Genomic DNA, 17,221 nt, shown 5'->3' on the forward strand with positions numbered 1-17,221 from the left:
ACTGAAGTTATGACTGGGATTAAAGACAAGTTTTCAGAAAAGCAGAAATGAAGAATTTAGTTTACTGCATGAAAGCTCATGGCTGAGGTAAGGAAATATCTTATGTTGATGCCTATACAGACATTAGTGACCTGCTTGTAATTAGGGCTGAGCTTGAGGTAGATTTGGGCAATCAATTTCCCATCAAAAATGCATAAACACATTATAAATACAACAGAGAACAATGTAACATATATAAAAACAGGGAAGTTATGAAAATGTAAAAAATATAACCAATATATGCCATGGTAAAAGATTTCTCTTGAAATCCCTGAAAAAAACTATTAAAAAGAAAAAAAACCACAAATATCGTATTTCTACCAGCCTACTCATTTTAAGAAACTATTCCTGGGTTAATTTAAAACTATTCATTTATCCAGAGGCTGTGGTGATCTTTTTCTTAGAGGTGACCTAGAAAGTAGACATTTTCACACTAATGTATCTTATGCAAAGTACCCAAAAAAGCAGAACCAAAGTCTTGGGTTTTATCATGTTCAGTATGGCTCAGACCTAAGAGTGGGAAGCAGCAAAAAACAAAAGCACTCTACATTAGCGAAGCTTCACATCAGATAAAACCAGCAATTAAGTGGATACTGCAATAGTCAAAGAGTTTTTGGAAAACAAACAAACCAATCATGGAGTTTTACTATGGAAAAAAGGCTTACTTTTAAGAGAACTTAATGCCTCTAAGAGAGTTAAAATTTTGTGATGGTTTCCTTGTTTAACTGTGCTTTGTAGATGCAAAAGATTCTAGAACAAGACACATATTTTGCTGTAAATGTGTATAATGGGCAAATTATAAATAACAACTTTGTGGAAGTTTGGAAATTTTATGTCTCATGTTACCAGAGAAAATGTTTGTGCAATATAACATGTATTCACATATTATGACAGGGATGTTTGCGGCTCTAGTACTCCAGATGGTGTAGCTGTAGCCAGAGTTCAATGCTGTAAATTATTTTGAAGGTATTTTCTATATATCACAGCTTGCATTACAAAAAGAACAATTAACGTGGTATCAGGATAAACGAAGCCTGGCAAACAGGACTCCCTGATGTCCAATAGGAAACCTTTAAAACCTGGCATTGAATTTATTTTTATTATAGCGCTAACATAACAGCAATAAAAGCAATTCTCTTTGGGAACACATCAAGCAGTCAGTGCTCCAACTGCTGATCCGGCAGCTTTGTCTCAAATGCAGGATGCTCTGCCACAGGCTAGACTGAATTTAATACCTGAATTCATTTAGCACATCTACCTAGAAAAGGTTTTATAAAAAGACAGGATTGGAGAGAAATGCCTGAAATCCTGAGCTCATAGCACCTTCTGTAACATCACTGCTAAAGTTATTTAAAGCACCTACTCGGGGAGGTTTTCTAGCTTCATAATTAGCGTAAGTGGGAACAGTTAAGAATGACTAGTTTCACCACAGAATCCGCTTTCTTTTTTTAAAATAAAAAAACCTTCATTCTCCACAGGGATGCCTTTCAACAGCTGTTCTCCAGCATGCACAACACCAGGCTTTCCCACATTGCCTAGCCCAAGCTTTTAGGCCAGCACGATCCCCTATGCCTCTATCCCCTCCCCCGCACTAACAAGGCCACTCGCCACCGCTTACGCGGCTCCCTGCGGGACGCAGGCCAGGATCACGGGGCCTCCACCGCATCGGGGGGCTACCACAGCCTCCGCGGGGCCGCAGGAGCGAACCCAACACGTTCCGGTCACCGCCCGCCCAACGCCGGTACCACAGCAAGGCCCCACCCTGCGAGCGGCCCCTCACGCCCCCGCCAACGGCCGGCCGCCACCCGCGCGCCAGCCCCGGGAAAGCTGCGGCCAATCAGCGCGCGGCAGCCGCCGACAGGCGGAAGGCGGCGGGAGGCGAAGCGGGCGCCGGCGCAAGAGGGACGGCAGTGGGATGGGCTGGCACGCCCTTCCTCCGGCTGAACGATGTAATTGGCTCTTTTGTCACCGAATTGCCCAATCGCATAACGCTTTCTAAAGGCAGGCTGAGCCTATGAGAGAGGTGCTTCTTCTTCCGCCCCGATAGTTTGAAACCGTCCGGCTCGGCGGCCGGTGCCCGCAGGTGAGGCGGGGGCGGCCGGGGGCGCTGCGGCTTCCACAGTACCTTCTCTGTAATCCCGCTGTTCCCGTTCGGCGGCTTAGCCGCAACCCCCCCACCCCCGCCTCCCTCAGGTACGTACCACTGCCCCCGGGTAGTTGGGCTGGTTGCTAAAAAAAAAAAAAAAAAAAGATTAAAATGCCTTCTCTTAATACGGAACTGTGCTCTTTCGTGCCTGTCCACCCCTGTGACTGCCCGGCCCTGCCGCCCGGGTGTCTGTGTGACACCCCGCGGCTTGTCCTTGTGGTCGCTATTGACGTGACAGCAGCAGTCGCTGTACCCCCAGCTCAGGGTTCGTTGCGGAGGTGTTGCAGTGAGGAGCTTAAAAACGTGGACTTGAGCAGTGCTGCTTTGCCGTGGGGTACTTGTGAAGGGGAAGGAATATGTCCTGTGTGTGCTGGGAGAGGGAGTGGTTGTCTTTCCTGGGTGTTGAGGCCTGTGGTCTGAATGCAGCATTCAATTATTTCAACTTTTACTCTAAAACAAACCCAAAACACAAAATCCTGATCACAGGGCAAGCAATTCAAAACTAAGGATGAGAGCAGCTGTGGTGGGTCAGACCAAAGGGCTTTATAGTTGCATCCTGTTTCTAAAAGTAGCTCTCAGCATTGTAGTTGTACACAGGTTTGGAAGAAGCTGCTCTTAACAGGCAATCTTTCCATAGTGAAGTCAGACATATATGTTTTGGCAGATGCTCGAGGAAGATTAGAAGAATGTGGTAAGCATGAAGATGCTCCTCTCACCTGTCCCTCACCATATAATGATTTGCAGCTTAGCAAATCAACTTGTTGACCTAGAGGTGGTGTCTTACTTAATAACCCTTGATTTCTCTTTCAGAAACTTATCCAGTATTTTCTTGAACTTAGTGCTTGTTCACTGAGATCAAAGCAGACAACGTATTCTTAGCATGATGTGGTAATGATGTCTGTAAACATCATCTTAAAATAAGTGTATTTATCTTAATTTATCATAGTAATACAATCTATTGTTCAGTACATTAGCAGATTTCTAGAATTTTAGATTTACTGAGATTTTCGCTGGAATGTTGCAATAATCAAAACACAAGGTTAGACTCTAAATGCAAACATTAGAGGTACAGATAAGCAAAACCAAGAAATGTGGGGAAAGTTCAAACTTTAAGTAGTAACCTGTTAGTGGAACCTAAAGAGGCATTCAAGTCAGTAAAAGCAGTCAGGGGAGACTGAACAAACATCTGGGAGGCCTAATCCATGGTATAAAGAAAATGGATGGGAAGGGGCGGCAAACACTCTGAGTTTGAGGTAACAGTGAGTGACTTGTAATACAATGTGAAACACGTGAGCTGTGGTTATAGATTTGAAGGGGAGAGTGACCTGGAGTGGAGAGGTAGCACCATTTATGACAAAGGAGCTTTTTGAGTTTTGGACGACCACAAGCTTGAGAGTAGCACTAGACTGAATGTCAAGGACACAGTCTCAGAAAATTGCAAATAGAAGTAGGACAGTGGTGTTAAGTTATTGAACAAACTTTTCAGAAGAAACCTTTCTCCTCATCTTCCTTGAGCTCATCTGTGCTCACATGTATTTCCTTTTGCTCTCCTGTTTATCAGAAGAATCTATGGTATTTTAGATCAACAAAACAAACAAAAACAACAGTATTTGTAATTTCTGCCTGCAAATACACCTATAATACCTGTAAGTGCTAGATAGCCAGTCCTTTGTGATCCTCCCTAATGCCCCCTACACACACACGTGCATTTGAATACCTCCAGAACTTAAGGCACTCAGGACCCACAATTTTAGAAACCATATGAGTGGGAAGGCGTATGGAGTTGAACCTGACTTTTTAAGATTACTGAATAAATATTTTTTGGTTATTAATAGAATTTATTGACTAAGGGAAGGAGCAGTGCTAGTATAAAATTATTTGATTAAGTAAAGAGGCCAAAACCAAAGGAACAGATAGGGAATAATTTATGGGAGAGATGAAAGAAGAAAATTATCAGAGAAGGAGACAATGAAAACAGAACAGATGAGGAAGCTAGTATTCATTCTCTCATCTACACACCGGTATACAGCAGTGGAAGTACTTAGTAAACCTTCCCAAGGCTTCATATTTTGTACTTAAAAAGCACAGTTAGTATATTAGGGCTCAGCAGGAAGTAGAGAGATGGTAATCATATCTTTTCAACCTTGGGCTGTAGAAAGTCTTAGCATTTAAAACTGTTTCTATACCATTTAAAAATGTCCGTCTTCAGCACAGGAACAAACTTCCCATTCTGAAAGGTGTATATACTCATGGCAGAGAGAGCTTTTGTGAGGGAAGGAGAATCAATTCAACAAAAAAACAATTTCCTTCTGTATTCCCACACAGAATGCTATGAGATTATTACATTTTTTTTACATTTTGAAAACAAGATGATGATGCTTAAGGAGAGTATTCCTCCCAAATTAAAGACAGTACAACTAGCAATTTAAAAACAACACTTCTGTCAGTAAATGCATCTGTTTAAAAAAAAGCTGAGAATATTATAATTGACCGTTTTAAAGGTCTCTCTAAAAATAAGTTTTCCTTGTGTGGTTGTTTGCCGCATTGTACAAGCAGCTGATTCCTCTGTTTATTTGTGGTGGTCTTCTTCCTGTACTTACTCTCTGCTGACAGCTCCCTGCTCAACATGTCTGGTGATTACTTTTCATGTGCTTCAGGCCACTATATCACTCTGCTATTCATTCATTAACAAATTCACTGTGTTTAATACTTAGTTCCCACTCATTCTGTAATTCCTTTCATTCTCCTCATATCCTTTAGAATTCTTTTTCCCTGTATCCTATCAAGTTTTATCACAAGAACTTCAGTTCTTGACTGAAGAACTTATTCAAAGCTGCAGCAGATTTAAAAGAGACATATATCTTTCAAGAAATCTTCAAGTTTCTTCTCAGTTCTACATCATCTGCTTCCCAGGTGTTCAAAGAATATCTCACTCTCTTGCTTAGAAATTGGTGGAGTGATACCTGAACCTAAGGCATTACCTGTTCTTCAATGTCTGTTAATCTTCCTGGGCCTATAAGACGAGTCAAAAAAGTAGAGAGAGACTGATGTTGACAACTAAGTTAAGGCTTCAGGGTATTGAACTGGAGTGTTTAGGGTATCATCTCAGATGCGGCTGTGGTTGACGTAGTTTAAGGGTAAAAAACGGCAGTGTAGCTCAGTCATTCCTGCATTGCTCTTTCAGAATTTTGTACTGAAACAAGCTGATATTGGTCCAAACCAATACAGTATGAATTATAAGGAGGAATTGACACAGGAAAGTATCTGCAAATGAAGGCTTCTCTTATTCTTGATATATCTGTTTCTTGTTTTTCCTCTAGCAGAGTATTTTAGTTACTATTGGTGTAAATTTTATAATTGCATATCATGAAGCATTAGGTATTAAACATATTCAATCAATGCAAAATAAAACTTTCATGTTGTTGCTTTTGGATCTGCCATTGTTTTCTTTTAAAGTTAGTGGAAGTCTTTTTGTGGTTTTTAGTATGGTTTGGATAAGGCAGTTTCCTACCTAGCATTATACAATGAGACTCTATTATCAGTTTAACCCATTGAGGGGGCGTTGATGTATTTTCTACATCACAATCTCTGTCTCTGGGGAAATTGTTGGTGGATATACAGTAAACATGTTGGAATTAAAAAATGAAGTTCAGCTTCTACTGTTTTATAGACTAACTTTGTACAGAATGTCATCAAATGAGGAGAAAAGCACAAGTCCAATTTTGCCAAAAGACTCTGTTCGCAGCAGTTCTGTTTCTTCACATCTTCAGGTAGGAAAGAGGCAACCTCATTTAGTTCACTGGCATGGCATTTTATTTGGCAAAGGATAATTAAGATGAAATCTAACAAAACTTGCATCTTTTTTATGTTTTACGCATACAGGATAACAGTAAAAATGTTAGCGAAGGGAAGCAAATTAGACAACAAAATCCAAGATTAAAATATCTTCACTTGGATTCCCTTTTGTGCATTTCACAAGAAGTTTCAGTTTATGTCAAAATTCTTATCTGAACCTAAGAGGTTGATCAATGACAGCTAAAAGTAAAATGGTACAATTTTCTTTTCTTTTTTTTTTTTTTTCCTGGTGTTATTTTTTTATGTGTGTTAAGTCTTATCAAGAAGAAACTATTTTTAAGGGATGAAGTGTGTGTGTTAGACTTCATACATGGTGTTGTAAGAGTTGATTCATTTTAATGAATTTATTTCCTTTGGAGTAGGATCGTGGCCAAGTTAATCTCAGAAAGGAAATGCTATTTTTGTTTTCTGCATCAAATATGTCACAATATGCTAGAACAATAACAGTGGGGTTTTAGCCTTTTCTGTGCTCAGCATTACTTTGAGAGGATGGAAGGGTACTGGGTAAAGTCTTATGCTTTTGAAAGCAGCAGATTTTTATCCTATAGTAATTGGTAGTTCCTGTTTGAGTAATGGATGTTTTTTTTTTCCTTTGATCGGATTCTATCCAAAACAGGCTAGTTTGAAGAAAATAAGTTTTGCTAGTTGTCATGTAGAAATGCATCTCCACTTCTGTCACCTGGTGGAATGGGCCTGTGCAGCACAAGCCTTGTTAAATTAAGGGGACTTTTTCTTCATGTGGATTGACTTTGTTTGTCCCTTTTGAACTACCTGTTCATGGATGATTCATTTCTGTAGTTCATATGCTTCTCTGCGGTCATATCACATGGATAATTTTTCTTAACCCTTTTTCAGCAATAGTAATTCATCGATGTTTCCAATGACTTTTGTAGTTGTAAAACAGGATGAAGATATTGTGCAACAAATTTTGAAAGAGCAGAATTTTCTTTTATGATCTGGTTGATTATCAAAGAGGTTCTAAAGCCACCTTGCGGAGAATAATAAAGTAAACTAATATTAATGAATGACAGCTTTGCAACTGAGAACAGGTCTTGAATAGAATAGTTCCAGTTGGAAGGGACCTACAGTCTTCATCTAGTCCAACTGCCTGACCAATTCAGAAGTTAAAGCATGAGGGCATTATTGAGGGCATTGTCCAAATGCCTCTTAAATTCTGACAGTCCTGGGGCATCAACCACCTCTCTAGGAAGCCTGTTCCAGTGTTCAACCACCTTCTCAGTAAAGAAATGCTTCCTAATGTCCAGTTTAAATGTCCCTGGTGCAGCTTTGAGCCATTCCCATGTGTCCTGTCACTGGATGGCAGTGAGAAGAGGTCAGCACTTCCCTCTCCACCTCTCATCCTCAGGAAGCTGTAGAGAGCAATGAAGTCACCCCTCAGCCTCCTCCTCCTCTCCAGCCTAGACAAACCCAGTGTCTTCAGCGACTCCTCATAGGAGCCTCTTATTCTTGAAAAAGAACGCTGGGGTCACAGCTGAGCAATAGGAATACTGACAGGGAAGTACTCCTTTTAGATAATTTTGAAGGGCCTTTTTTGTTTTGTTTGGGCCTTTTAGATAATTCGATGTCTTTAAATAGAGGCCAGATTATTACCTTTTCCTTATAAAAAGAATCCACTGGCTTTCCGAGAATTTCCGTTTACTGATAATTGAGTTGCAAGACTTTATCCATTTAATCCATTCTTTTCCTGTTGTTCAGTAACCTTGACTGCAATCCTAAGGGCAGATTCTATGCAGCATCTGTAGAATTTTATAATATTTTAAGAAGGAATTTTAAAAACTCCTCAATGCTCTTGTGCCCCTTGGTCATTGCAACACTAATTTATTTACTTCTACAAAACCAAGATAGTATGCTTTAAATGATCAAAACTTCTCTGACCATCCAGCCTTAGAACTATATTCCTGTAGCCTTATGCTCTAACAGAATTTTTGTAGTTAACAGTTTGACAGCTTTGTTTAAAGTGGAACTAAGACTAACACATTGGCTTTTTTATTCTGCTGAAATTTTGCTGCGGGGAATTTTGCATAGATACTTGTAGTTCCTGATTGAGTAAATCATCTGAAGATATCTATTTTCTTTTTTTGACATTTGATAAAATCTAAACTGTATTTCTCTAGAAAGATATGGATATGGAAAATTTGATAATTTACTGATGCACAACTAACTATATGTTCTATGTGGAACACGATACTCCCTTTTGCTTATTGAAAAGATACAGTAGATATTTGTTTATAACTATATAGCTTCACATGCATTTCAATTTTAACATGATAGACTGCAAGATGGGAAATAGAAAGGAAGCTATAATTCAGCTAAAATGCACAAAACCTAGCTTCTTTAAGTGGCATCTAATTAGTTGAAACCCTCATAGATGTAAGGGTTACACTAAAAGTTTTAAAATATTATCCTTTTCAGCTGGTAGAGCCAAAAACTTACTACATGTAATTAGTACTTTTGACTGATTGTTTCTACTCTAACTTTTCTCAGCTTGAAGAGGAAAATAATTTTTAAATTCACAGTTGGTTTCTGAGGTTTGACTGCATTAGGATACTGAACAGTATTAAGTGAAGAAAAAATGACTACTAGTGGCCTGGTTTAGTACCTTCCAACTGGCATTTTTTTTCCAAATGTTTAACTAGTGGCTATGATTGGTTTCAGCATTTAACTGCTACTGGAGCTTTTAAAATTAATTACTGGATTGTATCATAGAATGTCCTGAGTTGGAAAGGACTCAACAAGGATCATCAAGTCCAACTCCTGTCCCTGCATGTGACAACCCCACAGTTCACACCATGTGTCTGAGGGCATTGTCCAGTCTCTTCTTGAACACTGTCAGGCTTGGGGCTGTGACACCTCCCTGGGGAGCCTGTGACACCTCCCTGGGGAGCCTGTTCCAGTGCTCCAGCACCCTCTGGGTGAAGAACCTTTTCCTAATGTCCAACCTGAACCTTCCCTGGCTCATCTTCCTGCCATTCCCTCGGGTTCTGTTGTTGGTTGCCTTAGAGAAGAGCTCAGGGCCTGCCCCTCCTCCTCCCTGGTGAGGAAGCTGTAGCCATGATGAGGTCTCCCCCCAGTCTCCTCCAGCCCGAACAAACCAGTGACTTTAGCCGCTCCTCATATGACTAACCACTCCTCATACAGTGTCTTTAAGTTATACTACAGACTGTTCACAGTTTCACATTGAATTCTAAATACTTGCATTCTGAAAATCTGTTTAACTAGGGGATTTAAAAAAAACGTTAATTGGCTCACTTTCATACATAGTATAGTGCCATATACCAGTTAGACTAATTTATAACTTCTTAACTGGAAAGCTTTTATTTTAGTGTTATATACACATTCTCTATACCTATGTGATTTAAAAAATTAATAATATGAGGTGACAATTATATCTAATCTAAAGGAAATACTGGATAATCAAATGTCTTTTGATAGGCTTTAGAACTCTCGCCAAAGAAATTGTAATGTTATGGAATGTGAAATGTGGCTGTGTTCAGTAGCATCTTTCTCGTGGCTATAAATATACATGTTTCTTTTCAGTAATACTAATGCTTAGGAATAGTACCAGGTGATTAATAGCTTACAGGATCTGGAGCTTTTTTTTAGTTCACGTTTTTGTTTAAGGTGCTTATTATAATTTCCAATTCTGACATCTGGGAAAGTCTCTCTGTGTAACTATGTAGTTGTAATTGGAATGAACATGAAACAATAGAAAGATAAATTATCATAATCATTGTTAGAAAACAGCTTGCTTTTGCAACTTTAAGGGAAATCCTCTTAGTTTTCACAGTAATAATAATAATAATAAAAACCTGAAAACCATTTCTACTCCTTCGTACATAGTTTTTAAAAATGTAATTGTAGTTTTATAATTATTTGCCTTCACTTTGTGACAGGATGAATATGAAGAGCTGCTTCATTATGCTGTAGTGACTCCGAAGTTTGAACAGCGTGTCTCAAAGAGTTCAGAACCTGCTTCAGAACTGAGAGCAGGTGTCAGGTTTGCAACTGCAACAGATGATGCCATTCACCATAAGACTCCAGGTAGTATGTGCAAAGCTCTGTTTTGAGCTTACAAGAGCAATGATATAACTTTTTTGAATTAAGTTTTCTAATAGCTTCTGTTAGAAAAAATATATGTAGCTGATATATAGTACATTTACATTTTGCACAAGAAATTTAGGAAGGCATATTGACTGAAGATTTCTGTCTCTGATGTTGGTTTCAGATTATAGCATTGATGTTCTCACGTTTCTCTGTGGTTTGTGATGTAGATGTTTAAAGTGGTTGGTGTAATAATGCAAAAAGGAGTGCCCTTACTTACAGTATGCTTCACTGAAATTTGACAGGTCATAACTGGTTTTGTTCATACCTGTGGTGTCATGATAAATTAATATTTAAAATAGGATTATTTGGAAGCAGGAGTTACCTTAAAAGGGCTTTGCATGAAGACTAATCATATCACTACACGAATGTCATTCGTGCTCTTTTAGTTCAATCACTCTCTTCTAAGTTTTACTTTATTGGTTGGTATTTAGGACTGTATAGTGTCCTATGATGCATTAGTAGCACTGGCACTTATGGCTATATGTTGTTTGCTTATATCACTAGCATTTCGATTGAGGGAGCTCTGTTAATTTTGCTTCAGAAGAAATAGTAAACAATCATGCCTGCTTTATTTCTTTACTAGGGATTTTAGCTTAATCAGGAAGAACTTACTTTAAACTAACTTCTGTTCTTTATCATGCAATTTCATTAGAAAAATATTTACCTACTGTTTTCACTCCTCTTTTTGTGATCCTTGAGGATGGATTTATCTCTACTATTTAGAGGAGCATGGGGTGCAAAATGTGCAGATAATTTTACTACTAGAGACTAAGCAGTCTTGAAGTGCTATGTAAGTCTGGTGCTAATCATTATCTTGGAATAAATGTTTTGCATGGCTAATGTGTGGAAGAACTCCCGGCTACGCTGATCAGAGCTAAATAACTCTCTGCTAGGAGGAATTTGCCAGTGTGATTGCAGAGGGCAGTGCAGACACCGGCAGCTGTTTACTTCATATCAGAAAAAGAACCATGAGTACAAAAAAAATCTATCTTCTTAAATTGTACTTTGTTTTCACTGGAATATAAAGCAGGCTTAGTAAGCTGTCAATTACCATTTAATTCACTCATGCTAATACAATATAATTTTTTAAAAATCTAGAAATAGGTTCTTAAGATAAGAAATTGTCTTTAAAGTGAGGGTGTTAGTATTGGTTATGCTCTGTATCCTTCCATAATGAATCTCTACAGTGGACTTTAGGTACATTCAGACACCCAGGCCAATATCTCTCTTTCAAGTATGCCATAATGAGAAATGTTCTATTATTTTTATAAACTAATGGTGAATCTTAGTCCTTAAGGACATCACATCTGTAACTTATTCCCATGCAGAATTAGGGTGGTTGTTCTTCTGAATATCAGACTGCCATAGGAAATGTGGAAGGCATGATTTTGGTTTCATTGAGAGAATGGGAACAGAGATTTGGAGAGAGAAAATATTCTGTAATGGAAGTAGATCTGGACTTAGAATATGAATAATGTTAGAAAAACTTCTGTCAACGTAGAAGGTTCAAGTGCAGCCTTTGCATTATGATTTTTACATATTGAAGGTTATTAATTTAGCCCGGTGTAGTTATGTCCTGTGTGAAAATTGTACCAAGTTGCATAAGAAATCAGATCAATAGAAGCTGCTGGTATTTTGTACTATGGCAATTATTCCTGAACAGTCAAAACTTGTAGAAAAATTTCCTAGAAGGAGAACAGTTGCTTTGGGTTTAAAAAGTTATGATACAAAATATTTTTATTGGGGGAATAAAATATCCTCATCTGTTATATCAGATCTAGGTACCAAAAATTGCAGCCTAGTAGAATCAGCTAAAGAATATTCTGTGGCTGCTGTCAAGAGCCCAATACACTCAGACAAAGTTTGTTTAGATATTGCACGTGGGAAGGGCTTAGTCTTCTAATATCAGTTGACTTGTCTGAAGTTACTTGCTGTTACATAGAATCTTGTTTCATCAGGGTGATAAAGCAATATCCTGAAATCACAATGCAAGCACCTGTCACAGTCCGTTTGACTGTCTCAAATTTACGTGTCAGCATACTCTGTAAATTAAACTTTATTCTCTAAGCTCATTAGGAAAGAAAACAAACACATCAAACAAGGGCTCAATCCCTTTTGTACAGACTAGTCTAACACGTGACCTTACTAATTCATCCCTTAGTTCATGAGGTTTCTGACTCACAAGTTCTCCATTTAATAACTTGCAACTTGTAGCTCTCACCCTATGAGCAAAATAGTTGCCCAGCTGACAGCAAGATTGCTCCTCCTTCCTCCTCCATTGCAGCGCAGGCATCCCCTGTATCACACCAGTAAGCACAAAAGCCTCAGCAGTCCAGCTGCTGTTGGATATCCTTCGTAAGCCTTTTGGGTAAGATGACATATTTATATCTTCCAGATTGGAAGTTTGGTCCACAACATTTCCATTAGTTAGTGAATTCTGAGGGAACTGCCAGACAATGAATGTGCAAGGATTACGGCTGCAGGAGACAGCAAGCTGCAGGTGATAACGGCTGCATAATGACCTGTAGCCCTTCTGTCCATCATGTCCTCCCTACATGCTGCTCTTGCCTTGACCTAATAGCACTACTCCCAGAATACACCAGACTTTAGCATGAGCTGTATGTTAGCCAAAATCTGAGCAGGACTTGGTGAACAGTCACAGCATAGTAGAGAAATTGTCATATACAGTTAGATCACAGTACCAACATGGTTCCTGTTACTGGTCTCAATACACTAACCATCATGACGCTGGGTGTCCCCAGTTGCCATGAAGGACTATGGAGGTTGAAGCCAGCTCAAACCCCTTGTTCTGTTGAAAGTCTGTTTTTTCTGGTTGCTCAGTTTTTATACTGTGTTGGGTTGAGCCAACACGTCCTGCATTCTCATCTGGTTAGCAGAGAAATGCATTCACACTTCTTGATCGGCTAAGGCCACTTAAACAACCAGTTGATCCACTCGACTGGTATGGTCATTTATGAAAAACCAAGGCCACCCTTTGCCTCTCCTGTGTTAGGTTCAGCTTTCTTTACAATAGCTGTGGTCATTCCCTGTATTCTTCCCTGAGCTTCATGAGCACAGTGCCCCTGTGTCTTCATCCATTGTCATACTAGCAGATGGCCAGGATTCAAATACACTTCCAAACCTCTTCAGTTGTAGAGCAATTCAGGTCAGCTGCTGGAAGCATTTCTCATCCTGAGAAGTTCTTCTTAAAAGGGGAGTAGAACATTTCAAACCCAGCTATGTGGAATTATATTATGGAGCAAATTGCAGCTCAGGTCTTGACCCTAGTGCACTCTCTGTGTAGAGTTTTGTCTTCCAGTTTGAGTGAAACATCGTTTTTTAATGAAATATTTGTGATGTGTAATACTACTGTTCATAAGAAAGAAAATCAGAATCAAAGTACTAGACTGTACCTTTTTTTGGCAGGTGACTGTACACTCAATTTTCAGTCATTGTCTGAAGATAAGATTTTCGCCAGCTCTGTCTGCTTTCTCTTTAATTCTGCGAGAAAGGTGGTGCTCTTGTGGGGTCTTTTTTGTTTTTCTCTTTTTTTCTGGGGCCAAACACGTAGCCTGTGAACTCTTTGTTCCTTTTGACTGCCTATTGGTACGCAACAGAAGTGAGAGAATGAATTTCTATTCCCTTGATTACTTCTCTTGAAATATTTGAATAGAGTTATATTTGAATATGCTTGGTATTATCGAATAAGAATAGTTATTTGCAAGCTGTAGTTAATTCTCATGGCAGAGGGTAAAGACATGCTCTTATACTTGATGGTGATCAAAATTTTGCATTGTGGTTGTATGTGTTGTTCAATGCAAGGAGTCCCATATTGCCCTCAGTTACAGACACTCCGATATTTAGTATCTTTGCAAAGGGCAGCACCTTGTAAAATACAATTTGTCTTTTATTTTTAAAATCAAAGAAATTGTTAAAAACAGTTAAGAATGTGTGCTTGTTCATCTCAAAGGCTGAGGCAAGGAGAATACTTACAAGGCCCCATAATGCTTCTCTTAACTACACACTATAAATAAATTTCTGATGCTTTGCTGCTGTATCAAAACATAGGTTTGGTGTTTAAAACGTCATTGTCATTCTAGAAAAGAAATGTCTTGTATCTCATTGAGACAGATCTGGAAACAATCTAGTTGTAAAAAGGAGGTTATTTCAACTTTTTCAAAAGAATCTGACCAAAATCTTTCCAACTCTTCTATATAACCTCTAGTACTGGTAGAGGATTATTGCATATTTGAGTGGTGTTTGCCCCAGTGTTAATGGCCTCTGAATACATTTTTCTTTTTTCATTTTACTAGTAACAAGACTTTGGATGGACAGCAAAAAAGTAGGTAAATTCAAGTTCAGTGCCATACTTGTGATACTGATCAGTGGGATAGATTAGCGGGTTGTTTCTGAAGGCCAGGGTTTGTTGTTGTTCTTGTTGTTTAGCTCTGTTCTTTTGACATGGCTACATGCTTATGCTACGACAGGCTCTTTGACATTTCTTCTTTCCCTGTCCAGCTCTAATGCTGGTGCTGTGTTAAAATAACAAAACTGGAATTTATTACTGTAGTGTTCTATAACTTAGTAAAATAAAATGCACGTCTGTGCTGAGTATAGTGTTGATGCCTAGAATTTTCTCCTCTACAGATCTTCTCAAGCTTGCAATATTTTTTCCCCTTCTCCATGTGACATTGGCATTGAAAACAACAGAGTTTCCATTACCACATGATGCTTTCTTAAGTTGAGTTCGGTTTGTGTAGTATTCTTTGGTCTGGAATTTTGAGTTTCTTCTCAGGTTTTTGAAACTGAAGTGAATGTTTCCTCTTTGAAGGTAGAAGTCTAATTACTGGTAACCTCTATTTGTTGCAGTAAATCTAATAACACATAGTATCTTCACTAAAAGCTTACAGACAAATGAGAAAAATAAATAGAAAAAAACATGCTGTGCTATTCAATTCAATGTCCAAATGCTTTTAAACCTTGAAACCTAAAACTTAATTTCCTGTTCTCATTACCAGTTTAGTTGATTAAATTTGAAAATGACTAAGACTGGAACAGTAAATTATTTGTAGCAAAGATGTGTAATGATGATTCACGCCCAAACAGTGGGAAGATTCCTTCTCTTCAGAGTACCAGTCCTCAGTATTGATCCATTGAACTTGAGAATATTTCTTGAAAAAAATATATATTTTAGCAAATTGCTGCCTTCAGCTTGGGCCACTGATAGCAGATCATTTGTGAGAAGTGTGTGAAAGCTTATTCACTTAACAAAAGCACTGAAAGAACATTTTTAAAAAAGTAGTACTGGGATAACAGATATCTGGAAAAACAGCTAATAACCTCTACTATAAACAAAAATACAGTCTAGAGATTTGTCGGAGTAAATGCAAGTGGCGGTTATTTAGTGGCGTACGTTTTTATACTTTTTCATATCCAAATAGTTCCATGTCCTTGATTACTTAGTGCATTCTAACTAAATGGCACCATTTAATGCAGTGGAAAGAACAGGGACAACAGGAGAGGATTAGGAATAAGAAAAAATAAATTAATTAAATGTATAGAACTAGAAAATTAAGTCAATACTGGAAGGCCAAGTAGCAAGTGATAGGACAAGATGAAATGGCCTCAGGTTACACCAAGGAAGGTTCAGATTGGATATTAGGAAAAGGTTTGTCAGGCTTTGGAACAGGCTGCCCAGGGAAGTGGTGGAGTCACCATCCCTGAAGGTGTTTAAAAGGCATTTAGGCGAGGTTCTTAGGGACATGGTTTAGTGCTAGAGCTGGGTTATGGTTGGACTCGATGATCTTGCTGGTCTCTTCCAACTGGAATGTTTCTATTCTGTAAATTAAATTCTACAATGGTATAAATATGTGACAGATACACTTAGTGGATTCAGTGAAGGATACATCCTATGATAAATGGTAAATACGAAGAATCAAAGCTGATTTAGGATAATCTGAACATAGGGAGCATTAATGGGAACCAGCGACAAACTTTTTCTACTGCAATCACGGATTATGGCAATAGTCAGTCTATGTTGATACGCTGTTTTTATTGGTTACAGTTTTTTCTGGTTTTCCTTGCAAATATCTTGGAAACTGTGCTGTGAAAATTTGATATGTTTGTAAACCAAGCAAATAATAAAAGTTTAAAAATAAAAGCAAAGCACACATTTTACAGCAATGTTGCAATTGATGGAAGAGCACAGTGATTCAGGAACGGGAACAAGTAGTGAAGGACAAAACTGGGAATACCTGATAATAGTAGCACTGCCAAATATTTTATATTGTGAAACATCAGCCGGATTCTTCATTTCTGAAATCAGAAGTATTTCAAGTAGTGTGGGTCATCTGGCTAGCATGTCATATATTTGGAGATCTTTACAAGCAACAATATTCAAATTCTGCCTTTAGTTAATTCTCTTATTTACAGCAGTAGCAAAGAAAAAAAGCCAGAACTTGATCTTGATGTGCTGATGGGAAGAATCTGTTTATTGACTTCTGCTTACGTAATGGGGCAGGGCATTTAGTCTAGAGAAATGGTGTATTAGATGGGGCTAATTTAGCTCAAGCCAATTTTAATTTTATGGTGTTTAGTTGTATATGGCCTTGGGAGGAATGCCAAAAAGCAGCTATAACTGCCTCTGCGTCACAGTTCTTCCTTATTTCTGTCTTGTTTTGGAGCATGAGTGTAGTCATTGCAGTTCAGCTTACTTGATGTGGGGGAGTATTAGCCAGACAGATTCTCTCACTTCCTTTGGACGGGAGGCCTGACAGTCGCGGTAACTGTGTCAACCATCATGCTCAGCCTTGAATGAGTTAGAAACATACATTTCCAGTGTCCACTGAAGATACTGTTTTGTGACAAATAGTTAATCTTATCTCTGGATGCTTGTAACAAAAAATAGTACCCATCCACTACAAAACCAGTTGGATAGACAATATTTGTTTTCAGAAGGGGAGAATAAGATTTTGGAGGTTTCCCCTCTCCATTTGTGAAAGAAGGAGAGTATTCTTTTGAAGTCGTCCTGATTGCTATTAATACCAGGAATCTGCT

At 38.5% G+C, this 17,221-nt stretch overlaps 1 protein-coding gene across 4 annotated transcripts in view; it reads left to right on the plus strand.

Annotated features, from left to right (window-relative positions):
* The first annotated feature begins 2,083 nt into the window (after window positions 1-2,083).
* The window catches only part of POC5 (POC5 centriolar protein), a 31,137-nt gene continuing 15,999 nt past the window's right edge, over window positions 2,084-17,221 (plus strand). Inside the window, exons 1-3 of one of the 4 annotated variants that reach the window (XM_082075526.1) lie at window positions 2,087-2,232; window positions 5,856-5,955; window positions 9,955-10,102. In XM_082075526.1, the coding sequence (XP_081931652.1) occupies window positions 5,872-5,955; window positions 9,955-10,102 (232 nt within the window). In that variant the 5' untranslated portion in view covers window positions 2,087-2,232; window positions 5,856-5,871. Of the gene's footprint in view, window positions 2,233-5,855; window positions 5,956-6,198; window positions 6,235-9,954; window positions 10,103-17,221 lie in introns of those variants that run through there. The other 3 variants (XM_082075523.1, XM_082075525.1, XM_082075524.1) reach the window with 3 other exon arrangements.

The sequence above is a fragment of the Streptopelia decaocto genome (genome assembly GCF_964273445.1).
Source record: "Streptopelia decaocto genome assembly, chromosome: Z".
Taxonomy (NCBI): domain Eukaryota; kingdom Metazoa; phylum Chordata; class Aves; order Columbiformes; family Columbidae; genus Streptopelia; species Streptopelia decaocto.